This window comes from Lutra lutra, chromosome 1, assembly GCF_902655055.1.
Source record: "Lutra lutra chromosome 1, mLutLut1.2, whole genome shotgun sequence".
Classification (NCBI taxonomy): Eukaryota; Metazoa; Chordata; class Mammalia; order Carnivora; family Mustelidae; genus Lutra; species Lutra lutra.
Genome location: NC_062278.1, coordinates 205,951,379 through 205,970,852, shown reverse-complemented (window position 1 = coordinate 205,970,852; position 19,474 = coordinate 205,951,379). Strand labels below are relative to the sequence as shown.

Sequence of the window (19,474 nt, the reverse complement as noted above, 5' to 3'; positions counted from 1 at the left end):
TTCTCTTGGCAGTGTAGTGACTCCCTCCGACTTGGGGGGTGCGGGGTGCCCCAACTTCCTTTCAGTCTACGAACACTCTGTCCGTCAGGGTTAGGATCCTGGTTTCACAGCTGCTAGAGCTGATGCTGGAAGAGACGAACGACTTGCCCAAAGTCACCGTCAAGCTGGTGACGGGCAGACAGTATGGAACTGTGGTCCGTCTGAGCCGCTGAACTGAGCTGCACTGTTGTGACAAGAAGGAAAGTGGAAAGCGGCTTCTCTGCAGTGTAGGAAAAGGAGGAGCAGTGGGAGTGATCCTGGCACTGAGTTTAGAAAGGACAGGCACAGGGTCCCAGGGCCCAGTGCTCCTGCCTGGCTGGGGCATGGAGGTGGCCTGCACACCAGGACAAGGTTCAGAGCTCACAGCCACGGTGTGGCCACAGGATCCGGGCCCAGACTGCTCTGCTGGATCCACTCTGCTCCAGGCCCCGCAGCTGCGCTTCCCTCACGTGGCCGTCTCCTCGGCTCACGTCCCAGCTTCTCGGCCACATTCACCAACTCACCCCCACCCTGGAGTCCACTTCCCATCCCACCCCCCAGGCAAAATCCGGGCCTCCAGTCAGTCAACAGCACTAGCGAGGGAGGTACCACACAAGAGCAGATTTTCCAGATAAAAAGGGAAAGGTGACATTGAGTTAAGGGCCAAACTGTTCTGATCCTTTTAAACAGGACACGTTCTCTAATGGATGGTTCTCTAATGGATGACGACACTTTCTGCTGAGAGGGAACTGGCCCCAGTGCCCAGCCTCCGGGAAGCCGGACCCAGGGTTGGGGCTGACTGCACCCCCGCTGCAGCAGAGAGACCCCCAGCCGCGGCCGGCTGCCGAGGTTCCACTGCCTCAAGGGAGCCTAATCTGACAACTCCTTGGGCACCAGGTCCTGGCCTGTGACCCAGGAGGGCCAGGCCCACGGCAGGTGCTGGAGACAGTGATGCCCAGGACAATGGCAGCCTTCACGACCTGCTCCTTCTCATAGGCCCCGAGGTGTTGAGCGCCCAGAGCCCCCTCCCTGACAGGCACTGCACTGCGCAGTTCACATCACTGCCTCCTGGGCGGGGGCGGCTCCAGGAATCCTGAGGGAATGACCCATGCAGCCGGCCTTGGCAGGACCACAGGCCCCAGGCATGCTGGGATTGGGGTGTAGGAGGCAGCACTCACCAGGTTTGTGCTTGATGTTGGCCTTGGACCCACACTTGGAGGAGACCTTAGAGATGTCCACCTTCTTATTCTGAATCTGAACCTGAGAAACCAATCGCAAGAAGAGCACTGCCTCAGAGAGAGGCTGTATCCCAGGGCCTGCAGCCTCCGCGCCCACCCCAGGCGGACCGAAGCGGTTCCCATGCACACTGGGCCACCGCAACGGTGCACCTGCTGGGCAGCTCTTCCCCCATTTGTCTGGATCCAAATCTAAAATGTCATTTTGTTCCACCTGAAATCTTACCCATTAACCCCTTGCTCAGAGAAAATCTGGAGTAATGTTTTCATGTTCTCCTGCCAGTTCTTCTCAGGGCGTGTTTCCCTCCTGGGTGACCACACAGGCATCGGTCTAGGATGCGCATGCGTACTCCTGCTTCATTCACGTTACAAACGTTTTCCCGCAAAAGTTGAGAATTGTAAAGAGGGGCCACGTATAATACTCTATTCTCTAAGATCTTATATAAACCGAACCCATGTCTGATATTGAACATTTGGATTTTTTCTACTTTTTCACCATTAAAACCACGGCAGGGATATGGGTGCCTAGGGGGTGCGGTTGGTTGGGTGGGCACCTACCGGACTTGCTTTCAGCTTGGGTCATGATCTCGGGGATGTGGGATCGAGCCCCGTGTTGGGCTCCATGCTCAGTGGAGTCTGCTTAGGACTTTCTCTCTCCCTCTGCACCCTCACCCCTCACTCTCCCCACAAAAAAATCTTAAAAAATAACAAACAAAAAAACCAAAACCCACCATGGCAGCAATAAGTATCTTTGTGAACAGAAGTCATGACAATTCTGAGGACCCGTAAGCAGGATGCCCAGAACTTCAGTTAGCTGGCCAAAGGTTTAGACTGTATGTATTAAGGTTCTTAAGCCACGGGACGTAACTGCTTTCTAGAAATGTGACAACCGGACATCCACCACCGAGCTGAAGTGTTTGACCACATCCTCCTCCCAGCACTGAATATTCCCGTTAAAAACAATAACAACGCTCTTCCCGTAAGCAGTTTGAAGTGATCTCTGAAAATGGCTCACTATTCACTTTTGCACAAGTGACGGGAGCAACGCAGTCGCCACGATGGAGGAGGGACGGGGGTGGGACACAGGCCCAGGCCGAAGGGCAGGGTGGGTGGCCCCAAGACAGTGCTGAATTTTTACTGCCCATGCTTAGAGAGGCAGAGTCACGCTGAACCGAAATCGTGAGAGTCAGATTCCCTGGTCACGGAGCAGAACAGGAGAACAAAGCCACTAACACGCGGTGTGGAGCTCCTGGGGCTCAGGGCTGGGTGAGCCCACACCGCGCTCTCCCTGCCGCCCGAGCTGCTCCTGACTCGAGGGAGCAGGCCGGTCCTAAACCAGAAGAGGCGGCTGCTCAGAAGAAAACGGGATCCCAGGAGGACCCGAAGAACCAGAACCTGAGGCCCTGAAGGACGTTCTGCATAGAATATATGCAGAAAAAAGTTAAAACAAAAAACCACCACCACCGCCAAAACTTTGCTAATTTATATATGAACACTGCTCAGTTCTGCTGCTCAGTTCCGCTGCTCTGCTCGTTGTTCAGGGAACTCACACTCCCTCCACGACGGGCCCCTCACCCTCTCATGGCGCTGGGCCCCGCCCGGCCGTGTCCGGGTGCAGAGCCCATGCCAGCGGCCCCGGGCCCACAGCTGCAGCGGCGAGGCACAGCCTCCGGGCTCCACAACGCTCTGGCTAACCTGACTTTCTGCTCACCGCTGGGGAGTCATCAGAGGACGACTAGCCTTCTATCTGACAGGAATCCCGCAGGGGTGAGCATTTCACTACTGGGACTGAGGACTTATGTTTCATCTACAGGTGGGCATGAAGATTCCAGGGTCCTGTGAGTGGCCCAGCTGCTCCCCGGTTCTGTGGAAGAGCCCAGCTTTCCACTGCAGTCAAGTCCTCCAGGCAGGGGCCCAGGGAGGCCTGCCAGCAGGTGCCACACCCACCAGTGGGGTCACATCACCTTCTAGCACCCTCTCCCTCTCGTCAGCGAGAGGAAATATGGTTTCGACTGTACTCCAAGAGCACACGTGCAATGCCTACTGTGTTTTCCTGCGCCCGCCGGCAGCCCAGGGCCGGCCGCAGAGTCATTTCCCATAACCCTCGGCTTGCGTGAGCCATCGTCCCTCACTGCTCATTCTGCCCCCTCGCCTGGCAAGCCCACCGCTTATCTCCTCCCCGTCCCTTGAAGCCCAGCTCAAGGGCCACCTTCTTCAAAGCCTTCCCGGGCTCCAGTCTCACTCCACCTCTTCTTCACGTCATCGTGAAGGGACACGAGCATCAATAGGACACTAAGTGGTTCACGCATTCAGTCGTCATTTATAAAGGACTTAACACCCTCAAAACAAAGGCCTCTGCTTTGTCTCCTCTTTCCAACAAGGCTGCAATTCTCTCGAAATGAGAACACAGGGAAGTGCTTTTCCCAACCAAACGTCTGGCAGCCACCAAACCAAGACAGATGTGTCCCACAGCACCGGTGGCAACTCATCTCGTGCCAATCCCGAGACAGCCGCACACAGTGATGGCCCAGGTCTAGAGCCCACGCATTTCCTGAGCCAGCGTTCTGCCCCTGAGGCCACCACTTGTTTACTTCTTGTCTGGTCTTCAAGTAAACAACAGCTGGTGAGGGGGCAGTTCTGCTTTACAGACATGCTCCAGCCAGCGGACGAAGGAGGAAGGAGCACGGTGCACCCCCCTACTGAACGCATGGTTCTCAGTACTGGCCACCCGAGAGAGAGAGAGAGAGAGAGAGAGAGAGAGAGAGAGAGAGAGAACCAGAGAGTGAAACACGACGTGAAACACCACCACGACCTATGAAAGTCTTGTAAAAGTCTGGGGGTGGGGAGATCAAACCTGAGTCAATGTAAAGACTATCAAGGGACACGGAAGTATACTAAATGAAACCACGGGGCTGTCATCAGCAGAATCCAGATTCGAGGACGAGCGACTTGGTTTATACATAAAAATACCTGAAGGGGGCCTGCAGAGTAAAAAGAAACTTAAGACAAGAGACACATCAACCAATCACAGTTTATGGGCCTTACTTGGATCCTGATTCAAACAAGCAAACCTGTTTAACAGGTCAGTCAGTGGGAGTCCTACACACACGTCCGTACACACACATATGTACACACGTGAAGAGTTCGTATCTTTTAAAGTTATAAACCGAGAATCTGCAGACGAATGATGTATCTAGGACTGGGCACAAGGAGGGACACCTGGCTGGCTCCATGGAGCATGCGACTCTTGATCTCAGGGTCACAGGTCTGAGACCCCCACTGGGTGTAGAGATCACTTTAAAAAAAGGCTGGCCACAAGGATAATAAAGGAAGCTGGGTAAAAGGTTCATCCCGTTCACTGTAGTGTTTTTTTTCCTATTTTTGTATGTATTTGAAAATTCTCTACAACATCAAGTTTTAAAAAGTGTAACCGTGTCCCCCTCACTTAATGAGGCCCGCTGCACCTGAGACGTGGCTCTGCCTCCTGAGGCTGGCGCGGAGAGAAGGCACAGTCCCTTCCAGATAATTCTCCCCGACTTGCCCCCGCCCCCCGCCTACTCGCCACCACTTGATGCTTTAGGGAGGCACGTGCCGCCTCCCTGACCTAGGACATGTGTCTCTCAGCCATGCCGCCCCAGCGGAAGCCACGCCGCCGCTGCAGTCCCCTTGCTGCCCTGCCACCCGCGGACGCCCCACACCCGCTCTAGCTGTCTGCACCATCTGCGCGTCCCACCAACCCCGGCCGGTGACACCCCGAAGCCCACCGCAGGCAGTGGTAGAGGCTGAGATGACAGAGCCACCGGGTCTACAAGAACCCATCACACACGTCTCTCCTCATGAGGGTGAAATGGGAGAAAAACGGTTCCAAAATCTTCAATTGGGGGAAAATCTGCTCTGCTCCCTGCCCTCACGGGTCCCTGGCTCCCAACAAGGGGGACGCGCATATGGGTGGCGGGGGGCTCTGGAGCACTGACTGGGGTCCTGCTCTAGGCCTCTCCTCGGGTGTCCGCCTCAGAAATCTATCCAGGAGGGGACAAGGTTTGTGTGTGACATGGGACACTGCTCGGCCTGCATGGCAGGCCCACACTTTCTTCACTGCATGTGTGTCTGTGCTGGCTTCATGGAGGGGCTGAGGAAAGAAGGACAGTGCCTCCGTCCAGGCCGTTTACCCTCCTCTTGCCGCCCCCGAACACTGCTCCCAGGCGGCTTCTGGATGCCTTGTTGTCTAAGGAGGGCTCCCTCCACGATAAAACGTTTATGGGGCACCTGGGGCTGTCAGTTCAGGGGCCGACTCTGAACTGTGGCTCAGGTCATGAGACTGAGCACAGGGTCTGCTTATCCCTGTTCCCCATGCTCTGTCATCATGTGTCTCCCCCTAGCTCACGCTATCAACAGAATCTTTTAAAAAATGCTTTTAAAAAACCTTTGAAATCATGTGTAAGCAGTGTGGGAAGAGCACAGGAGATGACGAATGATGCCTATGTCCTGAGCTCGTGCACAGACCGCACGCCATACCAAGAGCATTTCTGTCACACACACAATGACAGATCCCTTCAGACTCTCCTGCCCACCGGTCTTCATCTAGGCCAAAGCCTGAAAGGAAAGCTAAAGTCGGTGCCCACCTGAGGCCCTCATAAGCGGGATCTTTATCACCTGAAGCAGATACTGTCTTTAAACCCTTCACCCACACCAGTGGCTCCTGTCGGGCCAGCTCCCAAGCCAGCCGGCTGCCTCTCCCCACCCTGGGTGTCCAGGCTGCCATTCCCGCCCAAGCCAGGAGAGCCACCGGTTGGGAAGTGACTTGAAGGAGATGCAGTCAGGGGGCTTGTGTGGAGCAAGAAACAGATGCCCTGAGACGGAAGCCTCACAGCAGAGCCACTGGGGGTGGGGTGGGGCAGTGCTGGTAAGCCACGCGCAGGATGGCACGGCCACTGAAGGGGCAGGAGGGACCGAGCCTGAAAACGAACAGGGCGAGCAGAGCAGCACTCAGCCCAGTTCCGGTCAGGAAGGAGAAGGAGCAGAGTGGGCAGGACGGAGCAGGATGGGCTCGCTCCCTCTGCGGTGCGGAGAGAAGCGGGTGAGGAGCGGCGAAGGCGAAGGTCGCTCCACACACAACCCCCTCCAGCGCGTGCCGGACTCACACCTGCCTCTGCACAGTCACGGGGACACGTGCAGAGCGAACAGGTGTTCTTCACGCTGGACCAGGGCCCCCACCAGCCGGAGCCACCTGTGTCCCCCACACAGAGCTCAGGGCTGGCACAGAAGGGCAGCATGATATAGGAGTGTGTGGATGGAAGAAGGAAGGGGACAAAGAAAAGGAGCGGCTGAGGAAACACGAGAGGAAGGATTCAGAAAGGCGACAAGTCGGGGAAAGAGAGCAGACAGGAAAGAGGGGTGAGAGGATGCCAAGTGGGTGTCACTGGGTTGTTTTACTGAGGGGTTCCCCGACACAGCCAGTCTAAGCACACCGCGACACTGAGGCCTTCCCTCACTCCGTTAGCCTGCATCTGGGAGGAAGCCCCCAGGTCAGGCTGCCATGGCCCTGTCAGCGTGGGCAGGTGGCCCTCTCCCCAGGGTGCCCACGGGGGCTGTGCCTCAGACACCAGCTGTCCAGAGCTCATACTTACATTACCACCTCCAGGGACATGCTTAATATTGTCCTTGGAACCACACTTGGACTGAATATGGCTGTAGCTCACTTTTTTGGAGACTATCTGGACCTGGAGTGTTAGAGAACAGAAAAAAAAAACAACACAAAGGGAGAGGGCTGGTTAGAACCGACACGGGGAGTCCACACGTGATCACAGCGGCCAACAGGGTGGGGTTACAGCTCCGGCCCACCTGCAGCAGAACAGCTGTGGAGAAGCACGGGAGAAGGAATCTGAGGGAAGCGGCAGAGGGAGTGAAGACAAGAACAGACAACACAAGGACAGAAGCAGAGGTTGCAGAAGGGCTAATGGTCCTCCTTGCTGGTCCTTGGGGCCGGGCTGTGGTTCACGAGGCCCAGGCAGCAGCAGGCCCCGGATGCCCACCCGGGCACAGCCCCGCTCCTCCTCCCACCTGCTCTCTCCCCAAAAGCTGACGCAGTGTCCGGGGACTCCTCTCTGCAAGGGTCCTGCTCATCGGACTGGTCCTCACCGAAGCTTGGCCCTTCTCTTAAAGCTGGGGCTGGGAACTGCGGCAGCCAGACCCACTCTGGGAGGCAAAGGCTGCTCCGAGAAGCACCGAGCATCTGGCTCACAGGGCACAGATCTGATGCAGGAAGGAAGGGACATCAGAGCTCAGTTATGAATGCAAATAGACCAGAGGCCACTGGGCCTGCCATGCGGAATCCGGACGCCAGGGGGAGCACACGCCATATTCTCGGCAGCTCCACACTCCAGCAGCCTGTTAGTCTCGGGGCTCGAGAAAAAAACAGGACGGGTGAACTTCTGGTCTAGATTTTTTTCAACTAGAGGGTAAAAACACTTCCCTCAATCCTCCACATGCCCGATCCTGTGCTCTGCGAGTTTCGTGCGCAAGGAGAAGTGGCTCCAAGCAGGGCTGCAGTGATGCATTATGGGGCGGGCGGGGGTGGGGTGGGGTAGGGGACTGGACACAGCACACTGTAGTGCTTCTGAATGGCTCCCCTTGGAACGCAGCCACACAAAGGCCCAGGCTCTAAGGGCTGGAACAAAGAATTCTCTTTGAGCCTTCTGAAAAAGAAACAGTTGCCAGCTTCCTTCCTTCCTTTGCTTCAGAGCCCTTCACAAATGAAGCAGGCCCCAAGCTGAAGAGTTTTCCACACCGTGGAGAAATCCACCCTGAGAAATTCCGACCTGAATACCTTACAGTTTTGTGCCTTCTTTACAATGTCAGTGATGAGTAACTGGTTAGCAAACTGTTTCCTAATGAAACCCTGCTCTGAACCAGAGGCCTACAGGACCTCCAGGAGTCACCTAGAAGCCTCACCGATTGTACAGATTCCTTGGGAGGACACTGCCCACCTTGGGCCCTGAGAGCTGGAGGTTAGGCCCCTCCAGCGGCCCCTGGCTGGAGTGACCACTGACATGCCACAGCTAAGGGAAGAAGATTCCCACAGCAAGCAGGAGGGGCCTGGTTCCAGGATGTGGAGGCAAAGAGGAAAGAACCTAGAGTTTCTGCTTACCTGTGCAAGCCCTAGGCTGAGTGGGTTTCCAGAGGGAACGATCACCCGAACCTCAGTGAGGAGGGGACATGGGGAACCGGAGCAAATGAAGCTATCTCTGTAGTCAGCATGTTATGAGAGGGGCCTTCTGGCTCACTTTAAAGCACCAGGGCTCCAGGTGCTGGAAAGTAACCAAGGCCATGTCTCCCTGAGGCAGGACCTAGGTGCTCGGTGTGCGTGGTGTGCGTGTTTCGTGTGCAAAACGGGTGGGGTTTCACATCAAGGTCAGTGGGAAGGAAGGGGCTGAAGGTCTTTGGATCCATGTTATCCGGTTGAATAAATATTCCCCAGAGGGTAATAGGCTCCCAACTCTGTTAACTGTCAGGGTTAATACAGAAATTTTTCTGATGGCTGAGTCATCAAACAAAGAGGAGGGAATGCAAGGGGCAACGTAGAAACTAGTTCAGGACAGGAAAAAAGTGCAGTAGAAGGGAAAGTGATTCAGGCTGGAAGAAACAGTTTATCATCTTTCACCTTCAAGAGGTAAAAGTCTAAATAAAACTCACTTTCCCAGCAGGTGGTTTCTGCACACTCGCAATGGGACCAGCTGTTTTAGCGACTGCGTTAGGTTCAGGCTTTCGAGCCGGAGCAGATGCCTCTGTTTTTTTCTCTACTTTGGCCTGGATGGAGATAAAGGGAGGGCACATTTCAAACCAAGAGGGTAAGAGCCCAAATGCCAACAAGGGAAGAAAGCTGTAGGGGACTCGAATCCAGGCCAGGCCACCAGGCAGAAGCAGGTCACCCTGTGCTCCTAGGAAAAAACAACCAGTTTCCAGGGTAGACCAGCCAGGGGGAGGAGCTGCAGTCCAGCCCTGAGACCCAAGGAAGAGCTCAAGATAGCATTCACAGAGAGAAGGCAGGAAGGAGGCCTGAGTTAGTGATTCTCTTTGGAGTGTGTGTTTCCTCATCAGGATGCTCTCCCACTCAAATGTCTTCACCCCAAGCAAGCTGCCATACGTAGTGCACAGGAACTACTACTGAGGATGGGAGTGTCACACCACTCAGCTATGTTGGAACAGAAAACAATCTGATCACCAGGCCGAGTCACTCAACTCTCCACCAAGACCACCTGCAACTGTTTGCCCAAGGAAAGGCTAAAAAGAGTCCAGAAGGGGGAGATGGGTCACAGTCTGGGTACACCAGAGCCGCAGCCTCTTAGCCAAAGCAACTCTCAGGCCCTTTCTCCAGACTAACCTCCATTTGCCATCACTGTCTTCCAAAAGTACCATTTTGGACCTCATTTTGGACCCTCATTTTGGACCCTGTTTTCAATTATTTACAGGCTCGGGGTTGAAGCAAATTAAACCTGAGTTTTAAACCCTACCCTGAGTGGGAGGGGTGGTGGTTTATTGCTAGAGAATGATACAGGAAATGAGAAGGTTCCCGTTCCAAAGACTTGGACTGGGACTTTCGCCACCACCTTTCCATACACCAAAGTCCTGCCGTTGCAAAGAGCTGACCATTGCTAATTCTACGGTGGATGCCACCAGAAAATCCTGAAGCATGAAGCGCCAGGGCCTGCCCTGCCATCCTCTGTCACAACCCCCTGTGGCAGCCCTTCTGATTAGGAAAGTGGGAGGCCTGCAGCAGCGAGTCCCCCCAGTCACAGCCACAGCCACGAGAGGACACTCTTTCCTCTTCCAGGAAGAAGCCTCCCCTCCCCACATCAAAGCTTCCACCTGCTACACGTCTTGCTGCTCAGACAGGGTAGGGGTGGGGAGCACATTTGGTCTCTCACCTTCACAGGATCTCACCGTCCTCCTCTGCTTGTCTTGTTAAGGGGAAGAACCCTTTTGCCTCCAAACAAAATGTAAGCCTAAACCCCACAACACAGAACAGGAGCCCCTCTGATGGGGATGGGAATTAAGAGCCTGCTGCTGGAACCTGGAGCCCAGGCTGAAAGTCCCTGGCACTGAATCCAATGTCCCGTCCGCCCTTCTTCTTTGGTGGGAGCCTGGGGCTGATGTGAGGACACGCTGGGGGACAGCCGGGGGGTGGGTGCGGGTGTGTGTGTGGCAGTGGAAGCAGCAAGGGCCGGCATGCCGAGGACCCCCAGCTCCCTGGACTCACCCGGCCTCCTCCAGGCTGATGTTTGATGTTTTCTGTGGAGCCAACCTTGGAGCGGACATTCTTCAGATCAGGGGCAGAAGCGTTGGTAGACGGGCGGCTCAGCCTTGGGGCAGAGGAGCTGGGCTTGGCTGATGTGGGCTTCTTGTCTGAGGAAGGCGTCCCAGAGGGCCGGGGCGGGGTGGGTGTGGGCTTGGCTCGGCTGGGAGCCACCCCTGCCACGGGGGCGGCCCCAGGGACAGTGGTGCTTTTCTTTACGGAGCTGGTGGACGTGCTCTTGGAGCGACTCAAGTCAGCTGCAAAGGTAGGAGTGAGCGAGGACACGGGGTCAGGGGGAGAGAGCAAAAGGGAGCACAGAGAGGCAAGGGTTTATTTTAGGGTTCCACGAAGTAGGGTACGGGGTGTTACCTGGCGCAGACTGTGTAGCTGTCTTCTTCATGTCTGCAGGTTTTCCCTCGGTCTTGATGGCTGCACAGACATGCATGTTTTAACACTGAGTGCTTACGAAGTGACCTAGTGAATGGCTCATCCAGTCTTGAGATTCATTCATTCATTCAACAATGACTGAATGTCCCTTTCAGGCCATGGGCTGTGCTAGTCACTGGGACTAAATGAGGAGGAAATCAGCCAGACTGTGCCCTCTGGAGCATTCATGGCCACCCACTCTGTCTTGTCCTTTTCTACAGGCTTGCCAGTGCCTGCCGCATGGCCTCAGAAGAGGGTCATCAGTACACGGCAGTGGAACCGAACCATCTATTTCCTGTCATGTCCGCCCAGGACCATGATGTGCTGAGCACTGTGAAGTTACTAAGAAAGGAACAGTAAATCCTACCTGGGAATCCCTAAGAATTCCTTTCACTCGAGAATTTTCTGAATATACATCCACTTTTCAATGTACCCCATGAAGGATGAGTGCACAAACAGGGGTGCATGGCTTTCTGTGATGTTGGCTGGAGCTACTGACGGGGGCAAAGCCAAGGCCTCACCCTTCTCCCCACTGGTTCCCGCAGGAATGAAGGGTGACAGGACTCACCGGTGGGCCTCCTGGGCACAGGCGTTGGGGGACTTCGACTGCTTGGCCCAGCTGAGGCAGGACTGGCAGCGGCTGAGGCTTTTGGAACAGTCTGGGTGCTCTTGGAGCCAGGCTTGAGGGCTGGAGCAGAGGCCAGCTTGGACGGTGAGGTTCGTTTCTCAGGAACCTTTGCCTCTGCAGCAGGCTGGTAACAGGGAAGCGGGGAGAAGAACTGCAGGTCAGCAAGAGCCCTGGGAAGTTGGCGGACACCAGAAAACCGGCAAAAGTTTACGCTGCTCTAAGATCTAAGTCCTTCAGACAACATAGAAATGGGCTGTGCAGGGCTCTGTGTCAGCTGGAGTCAGCAAACAGGGAGCCTAACTATCCCAATCCAGCCTGAACCAGTGAGAATGAACAAACCGGAAAAGGATACCACATCACAGATACAGCTTGTCTCAGGATCTAATGTATTACATTAAATACATTAAATACATCAGAATTTAATCACTTGACCAAAGATAGATAAATACATAACACAAAAAATTGAAGATTAAGTTCAATCGAATTCAGGCATTCCTTTGGCTAAGATGCACCCTGTGAATGCGGGGTTAGGGCTGCAAATGGCAAGAACACTGGCCCTCACCAGTTAGATCAGAAGCCTGAGCTCTAACCCGGTCAGGCCCCCAGCTCACAGTGTGTTCCTGGGCAAATCACAGAGGCTCTCTGGGCTTTACTTCCTCAGATGGATAAAGGAGATCAAACGGAGGATCTCTGGGAACCAGCTTTGGTGCTATGCAGTGTTAGGGACTGGAGGAGGCAGGCCTGACCACCAGACGGGAGGAGAAGCACTGATGTCCCTCCCAGTTGTGACTGAGAGCAAAAGGGAAGAGTCTCGCAAGTGCATCTGGGTCACCCTAATTCCTCTTCCAGGGAAGCTGGGTACATCCTCACTAGTAAGGAAGGGAAGGAATCAATCTAGCCCGGTTTCTACAGGAACAGAAGTACCAAGTTACTCAAGAGAATAAACCAAATCATAGACACAGGGGACCATGCTCTTTTACTCCACAAGAAATGGCCACACAGGGCCGTCTGCTGGTGGGGACAAGCACGATACAGCTTAAATGGATAATCGGCCAAGAGGGTGCTCAGAAATGTAAGGGCTGGCATCCAATTAAAGTCAAGTCCTGAAAGAGCAGGGTCATGACCATTTCTACAGATGAAGTCCCTGAGTATGGCAGGAACTGGTTGCAGCTGCCAGCTCTGTTCAGAACAGATCACAGGATTTTATGCAGAGGGATCCCTCCCATCGGCTCTAAGATCTGGGTATAAACCAGACATTCTCCGAGGTCTCCTTCAAATTCTTAACATTCGGGCTATGATTCAGAATAATCTAGTAGGGTCTTATTTTGCTAGTAATAGTGGTTAAGTTAGAAAAAAGGTATAAGGGACAGAAAGCTCTAAAAAAATGTGACACCCTTGATTCAGACTTAGGCTCCTGGCTTTGGCAAGCGACAGAACCAGCCCGCTTTCGTAACTGCAGTTAGGCTGCTCCTTCTCAATTTAATTCAACTGAGAATTGAATTGAGAATTCAATTTAATCTCAGTTTTCTTCTCTACCAGAATCCTGGATCTACTTATTTTTTTAAGTAAGTTTTTTTTCCCTTTGTCTGCTTCTTCAATCTTTCTACCAAAATAAGGATAAAAATAAATTTCATTAGACTTTAGTTTTTAATCAAGCTCCCAAAATATTTTCATCTGTTTCTTATTTAAAAAACAAACAGCGGTAATAACTGGAAGGCAGATCAGCTTTTCAAAAAGGTCAGCTGTTCTCACAATGCCGTCTGAAAGCTGAATGGCAGAAGCTATGAAAGAAGAATATTGACAGAGGCCCTGAGCATCAGTGTTAGAGTCAGTCCCAAGTTCAAATACTGGCTCTGCCACTTACTAGCACTGGACCTTAGGAAGGTTATTTCACTGAGCTATAAAATGAGAATACTAATACCCACATCATGGGTTGTTCAGAGAAACAAAGGAATTAGCTTATATAAAGGAAACAGTAGAGGACACTTTCATGATGATTATTACTGCAGAGTGAAATTTCACTAGACACCCCCTTCCCACACCGGCTTCCATCAGCTCTAGGACTTTGGGTGCCAGGGCTCCAGTCGCCCTTCCTCTGCCCTCTCATGCTAATATACTGTCTTCTCACGATCGAGAAAGCAGTCAACTGGGTAAATGAGGAGGGTCAGAAAGCTATATATTTTACTATTCTTAGTCTGTGACAGGATTTCTCAGTTTCTTGGCCAGGTTCCAACCCAGACTGCAATTCCTAGGTTCCACAGATTTTCTTTACAAGATCACATGATACACTAACGATACACTACATTTTAACATCAGCAACGACTGCCCACCATGAATATAACCAGTAACACTGAGCTGACTGAAAGGCCCTTCTCAAATGAAACAAGACGTTAAGGAAGGCAGCCACAGACTCCAAAGGCCCTTCTAGAACGATCCTGTTGGAGCTACTTCTGCTCCAAATTGACCAGCTTCTAGGCAGCTATGTGTGGGTGACCTGGGAAACTGAAAACCTGCAGGGGGAGCCTACTGAGAGAGGCCCAGTGTCAAAAGCAAAGGAAATTGTCACATGTTGTTGCAATGTACAGAGGTCAGCTAGAAGACCTTATTCAAAAAAGTAACAGGCAAAACTCACTTCTGCCAGACGATTAAAGAGAGAGATAAGGAAGCAAATTTGAGGTATCTGATGTGGGAACTCTACCCAAAAAAATTATGTGACAGTCTGTGGAGGAGGGCGAACTGGCTAATAAGTGCTCAAACCGGGGAAGAGTACTGAGGAGGAGCTGGGAGAAAGGAAAAGAAAAGAAGGCAGATGCAGTATTGCCTCCCAGCAGGGAAAGGAAAGGTACAAAGTCTAAAAGGCCTTCAGATGTTATGGCTGCATCGTGAGACCCCAAGATTTGCAAGTGACCTTTCTCCCCTTCCCCCAGTTCCACCAGCTTGACTACACTGCCAGGTAGCAATGAGAGCGATGGGACCCCTGCGGGGAGAACATCTCCCTGGCACAGGGCTTAGGTGGCTACTTACCTTGGGTTTTGCGTCTTTTGCAGGTAAGGTGGAAGGCCTGGCAGTGGCGGCAGCAGGGCGTTTGGGTGGGGCAGCCGGCACTAAGCCTGCAGCGAGGCTCATAGGTTTTTTATTCGACCCACCAAAGGTGGTGGGAGCCGACTGCTTAGGGAGAGGAGTGGGCTGAGTTTTGGCTTTCGATGTTGAAGTCTTTGCAGGTTGAGTGGTGGCCAAAGGCTTTAAGTTGATGTGTTGTTTTGTTTTGTTTTTTTAAAAAGTCAACATCAAACACACAGACAAAAATAAAAACAAATTAAAAAAAGTATAAATTGCACAATTCAAAGTAAAATTATAAGCAATGAGGATATATGCAACTGAAAAGCAGCATTCTGTTCTTCTGAGCTCAGTAAGGGGTAAAAAAGAAGCCATGAGAAAGATAAAGAAAATTGGGAATTCACTCTTAATGACAACGTCACAAATTCCAGCAGTTCGGTGCCTGAAGATTTAAATTCAGTGACGCTTTAAACAATTAACTAACTTTTGGTGGCTGCAAAAATTCTATGAAGAAAAGTCATTAGCAGGTGATTAAATGGTCATTATTTGTGCCTTGATGAAGTATGGCACTTGTACTCGCCAATGAGCACCAGTGAAAGAGCCTGAAGCTTTGATCCACCTTAAAAATCTGAGTTCCCTTTTTACAAGCAAAGATTACAGAATCTATTTCTGAATAGTTCTGCAAAATCCCATTATTGCTGCTGTAAAGGGGGGCAGAAATCAGACCTACAGAACATTTCTACACGTAGTCAGGATCATAGGGTCAAAGGCAGAGATTGTAAGGGTTGAGTTAGGCTACTATGGTACAATAGGAATATAAAATATTTTCTAAGAATGTCCAAAATTGGAGAAGGCCTACTAATAGCTCAGAAAAAAGAAATTTCTTTCATGATTCAAGCAATAATAGCAGAAGATAGGGTTTTAAAAAATGGTAGCCAGAGAAGATAACCCACCACTCTGGTGCCTACCTTTGTTTTCTTCTCTGGGCTTGGTGGGAGCTCCTTGTTTGGAGGGGCGGTGATGTCATTTCCGGTCACACTCCCCGCAGGCCGGCCTTCTTCTGGCTTACTTATTCCTAAGTGGGGGTAAAGTCATGCTAAGCAGATGTTTTTCATACCCATTTAGAAAAAGCAAGTCTTAGGAGAGAGAGACCACTGACTAGCACTGCATTCTGAAGAAAATCCACAGGGCTGTGCTCTGAAATGTGGACAAGACTCCCAAGTTCCTCTCATTGTGACAGGGCCGTTTTAGATTCCAGAGATTCAGGCAGCTGGTCCCTGTGGAGAAGCAACCTAAGTGGGATTTGCACAAATGACCAATGGGAGGCAACAGCCCTTAAAGTTTGGTTTCCCTTCCCTGGAGACCAGCAAAGGGGTTCTGTCACCTAAGCACTAACTCCCAGAGCACATGGGACAATAACTTCTTCTATAAGAGTTTATCTCTTGGAATAAAGGTTGCTGAAGATGGGATACAAGCCAGAAGATCATCCAATGTCCTCCCCTTACTTCCTTTCCCTGTAAAGCACCACTTTATGGAGGATGTGAGATTAACTTGATCTGGTTCTAGCAGTGACCCAGATTTCCAACAAGCCCGAGGAGACCCATGAAATAAGACCTAAGGCCAAAAATAAAGTCCATGCCTAAGGCTGGGCCCAGCAGCACCACTGTGGGGAGGTAACTCCAGATTTCAATAGGGCTACACCTGAATGCACTGAAATACCATGAAATTTATAACCTGGGTGTGGCACAGATTGGTCTAAGGAAAAATTTTTTAAAAGTCAATGTGGGGAAAAAAAAAAGTCAGAAAGCAGACAATAAATAGGAAAAAAATTGAACACCATATCAAAGACATTATTATATAAATTACACCTACAAATCACTAATTCCCATAAAAGCCAACAACCCACTGGAATAATGGCCCAATGATTATGAACACAGCTTCCAGAAGAAGAAATAAAAGTTTTAAAAAAGTAAGAAAAGGTGACCAATTTTTCAGAGAAATGATAATTAAAACCACACTGAGATGTCATTTTTAACCTAACATATTGTCAGAAGTCCTACAATGTGAAAACAGCCTGTGGGGATAAATCAGATTGTCGCGTGGCTAAGTGTGTGGAATGGTACAACTCTTGTGCAGGGCAATCTAGCGGTGTCTCTGAAGACTAAATGTAGCTAAATTCTAATCCCAGATATCCAATTTCCAGAAATGTATTTCAAATACTTACTTACTTGTTAAGATTTTATTTATTTATCTGACAGAGAGAGACATAGCAAGAGAGGGAGCACAAACAGGGTGAGTGGGAGAGGGAGAAGCAGGCTTCCTGCTGAGCAGGGAGCCCCATGCAGGGCTCGACCCTGGGATTATGACCTGAGCCGAAGGCAGATGCTTTAATGACTGAGCCACCCAGATGCCCCCAGAAATTTATTTTAGAGGTGTATTCACACACCAGCAAAATTGCAAATGTGTCAAGGTCTTCATCAGAACACATTCCTAATAGGACAGAACGAAAACACCCTGGAAGTCTGTTCACAGAAACGTGATTTCAGGGGTGCCTGGGTGGCTTGGTGGGTTAAGCCTCTGCCTTTGGCTCAGGTCATGATCCCAGGGTCCTGGGATCCGTCCCCACATTGGGCTCTCTGCTCAGCAGGGAGCCTGCTTCCCCCTCTCTCTCTGCCTGCCTCTCTACCTACTTGTGATCTCACTCTGTCAAATAAATAAATACAATCTTAAAAAAAAAAAAGAAAGAAAAAGAAAAAAGAAACAATATTTCAGCACCGTGGCAGAAATGCCAACGCAATCTCTGCATCTGAAAAAATAAAGCATGGCCAATATGGAACCATCTCTATTAAGTGAAGAAAAAAAGTAAGGCGCAGAATAGTAAGATAATACGAAACTAGTAAGAAATACGTTTGTCTAGAAAAGGGATGGGGGGGCAAGGTACGTTTCTAATGCAAATACACTTCTGCGTGCATTTTAAAAAGGCCTTTGGAAGGAACTTAATGTGTGCACACTTGACCTCGCCTCCCCCCCCCCACAGCACGCTATTAAACACAGACAAAACACAGACACTATTAAAACCAGGACATGGGTATGGGTACAATCCGCAGAGCTTACTCGCATGTGTTCAGTTCCACGTGCACTCATTCGTGAGATGTGCACACGCACACACACAGTGCCATGCAATTTCAGCACGTGCAGTTTTACATAACCACTCCTAACAATCAGGACAGATAAGTGTGCGATTACCACAGGGCTCCCTCATGCCACCCTTTTCAAGCCATCCCCTCCCCTCCTTTTCTAATCCTTAAATCTCTGGCAACCACTAATCTGCTCTCCATCTCTAGAACATTATCTCAAGATTATTACATAAATGGAATCACACAGTATGTTCCCTTTTGTGTCTGGCTTCTTTTCACCTAGCGTAATGCTTCTGAGAGGCATCAGGGTTGCTCCATGGATCAGTGGTTCGTTCCCCTTTATTACTGACCATACCGCGTGGTACATCTCCACCACAGTTTCACTCACTGTCCACCTAGCGCAGCTGCAAACACTGAGGCACAGGATTTTTATGAAGATGGTGTCACTGTTAGTACGTGGAAATGCAGTTAATTCCAGCCTGTGACCCTGCTGAAACACTTAGTAGTTCTAGGAGTTTTTTTCGTAGATTCCTTGGAATTTTCTATACAGACAATCGTGTCATCTGCAAAGAGAGCCATCTTTATTTCTTCCTTTCTAATCTAAACGCCCTTTTATTCCCTTTCACTTTGCTGCACTAATCAGAACTTCCAGAATTCCAGTAAGCAGGAATGATGAGAGCAGGCATCTTGCCTCTTTCCCAGTGTCATGGGGAAAGCATTCAGTATTGCACTGTTAAGCGTGTATAGAAGGTTTTTTTTGTAGATAAGGAAGTTGATCAAGTTGAGAACGTTCTCCCTCTAATCTTTGATGAGTGTTTCATCATAAATGGGTGTTGGGGTTTTGTTGAATGCATTTCTATGCTTATGAAATTTTAGACTGCTAATACGGATTTACATTGATTTGTTTTGTTTCTTTTTTTTAAGATTTTACTTATTTATTTGACAGAGAGAGTGAGAGAGAGACAGAGCACAAGCAGGGAGAGTGGGTAAGGGAGAAGCAGGCTCCCCACAGAGCAGCGAGCCCAAAGTGGGGATTGATCCCAGAGCTCTGGAATCATGACTGGAGCTGAAGGCAGATACTTAACTGACTTAGCCACTCAGGCGCCCCTACATTGATTTGGTTTTTGATGACTGAGCCAGCCATACATATCTGGAATAAACTCTACTGGGCTGTTGTTTGCAATTTTTATATATTGCTGGATATGATGTTAATATTTGGTATCTCAGTTCATGGGAGACAATAGTCTGTACTGGCTTTATCTGGTTTTATACAGACCTCATAATATGACTCAGAAGTATTCCTGCCTCTTATATGTTCTGAAGAGAATGTATAAAACTGGTGTTAATTATTCTTTAAATGTAAGGTAAACCCTTACAGGGAATCCCTCAGGAAATTTTTAAATAAAAAATCTAATTTTATTAATGATTATACAGGTTATCTATTTTACCTTGGTTGAGTTTTGGTAATCTGTGCTTTTCAAGAAATTTAAGTTATTGAATCTGGGGGTGTAAAGGTGCTCCTAGTGTGTTCACTTTTATCCTTTGAATAGCTGTAGTAATAACCCTATCTATTCCTATTGTTAGTGGTTTGTGTCTTCTCTCTTTTTAGCTTCGTCAATTTTGTTCCAGGTTTACCAGCTGTATCGGTGTTTTTTAAGAACCAGCTTTTGATTTAATACAT

At 50.4% G+C, this 19,474-nt stretch overlaps 1 protein-coding gene across 14 annotated transcripts in view; it reads right to left on the bottom strand.

Annotated features, from left to right (window-relative positions):
* Positions 1-19,474, bottom strand: part of MAP4 (microtubule associated protein 4) — a 193,678-nt gene that overhangs the window by 4,151 nt on the left and 170,053 nt on the right. For 5 of the 14 annotated variants that reach the window (XM_047695027.1, XM_047695008.1, XM_047695075.1 and 2 more), the window contains 8 exons: positions 15,625-15,731; positions 14,624-14,839; positions 11,540-11,726; positions 10,915-10,974; positions 10,510-10,802; positions 8,946-9,059; positions 6,881-6,973; positions 1,197-1,278 (listed from right to left, as the gene is read on the bottom strand). In XM_047695027.1, the coding sequence (XP_047550983.1) occupies positions 1,197-1,278; positions 6,881-6,973; positions 8,946-9,059; positions 10,510-10,802; positions 10,915-10,974; positions 11,540-11,726; positions 14,624-14,839; positions 15,625-15,731 (1,152 nt within the window). The remainder of the gene's footprint in view (positions 1-1,196; positions 1,279-6,880; positions 6,974-8,945; positions 9,060-10,509; positions 10,803-10,914; positions 10,975-11,539; positions 11,727-14,623; positions 14,840-15,624; positions 15,732-19,474) is intronic. The other 9 variants (XM_047695018.1, XM_047695087.1, XM_047695083.1 and 6 more) reach the window with 5 other exon arrangements.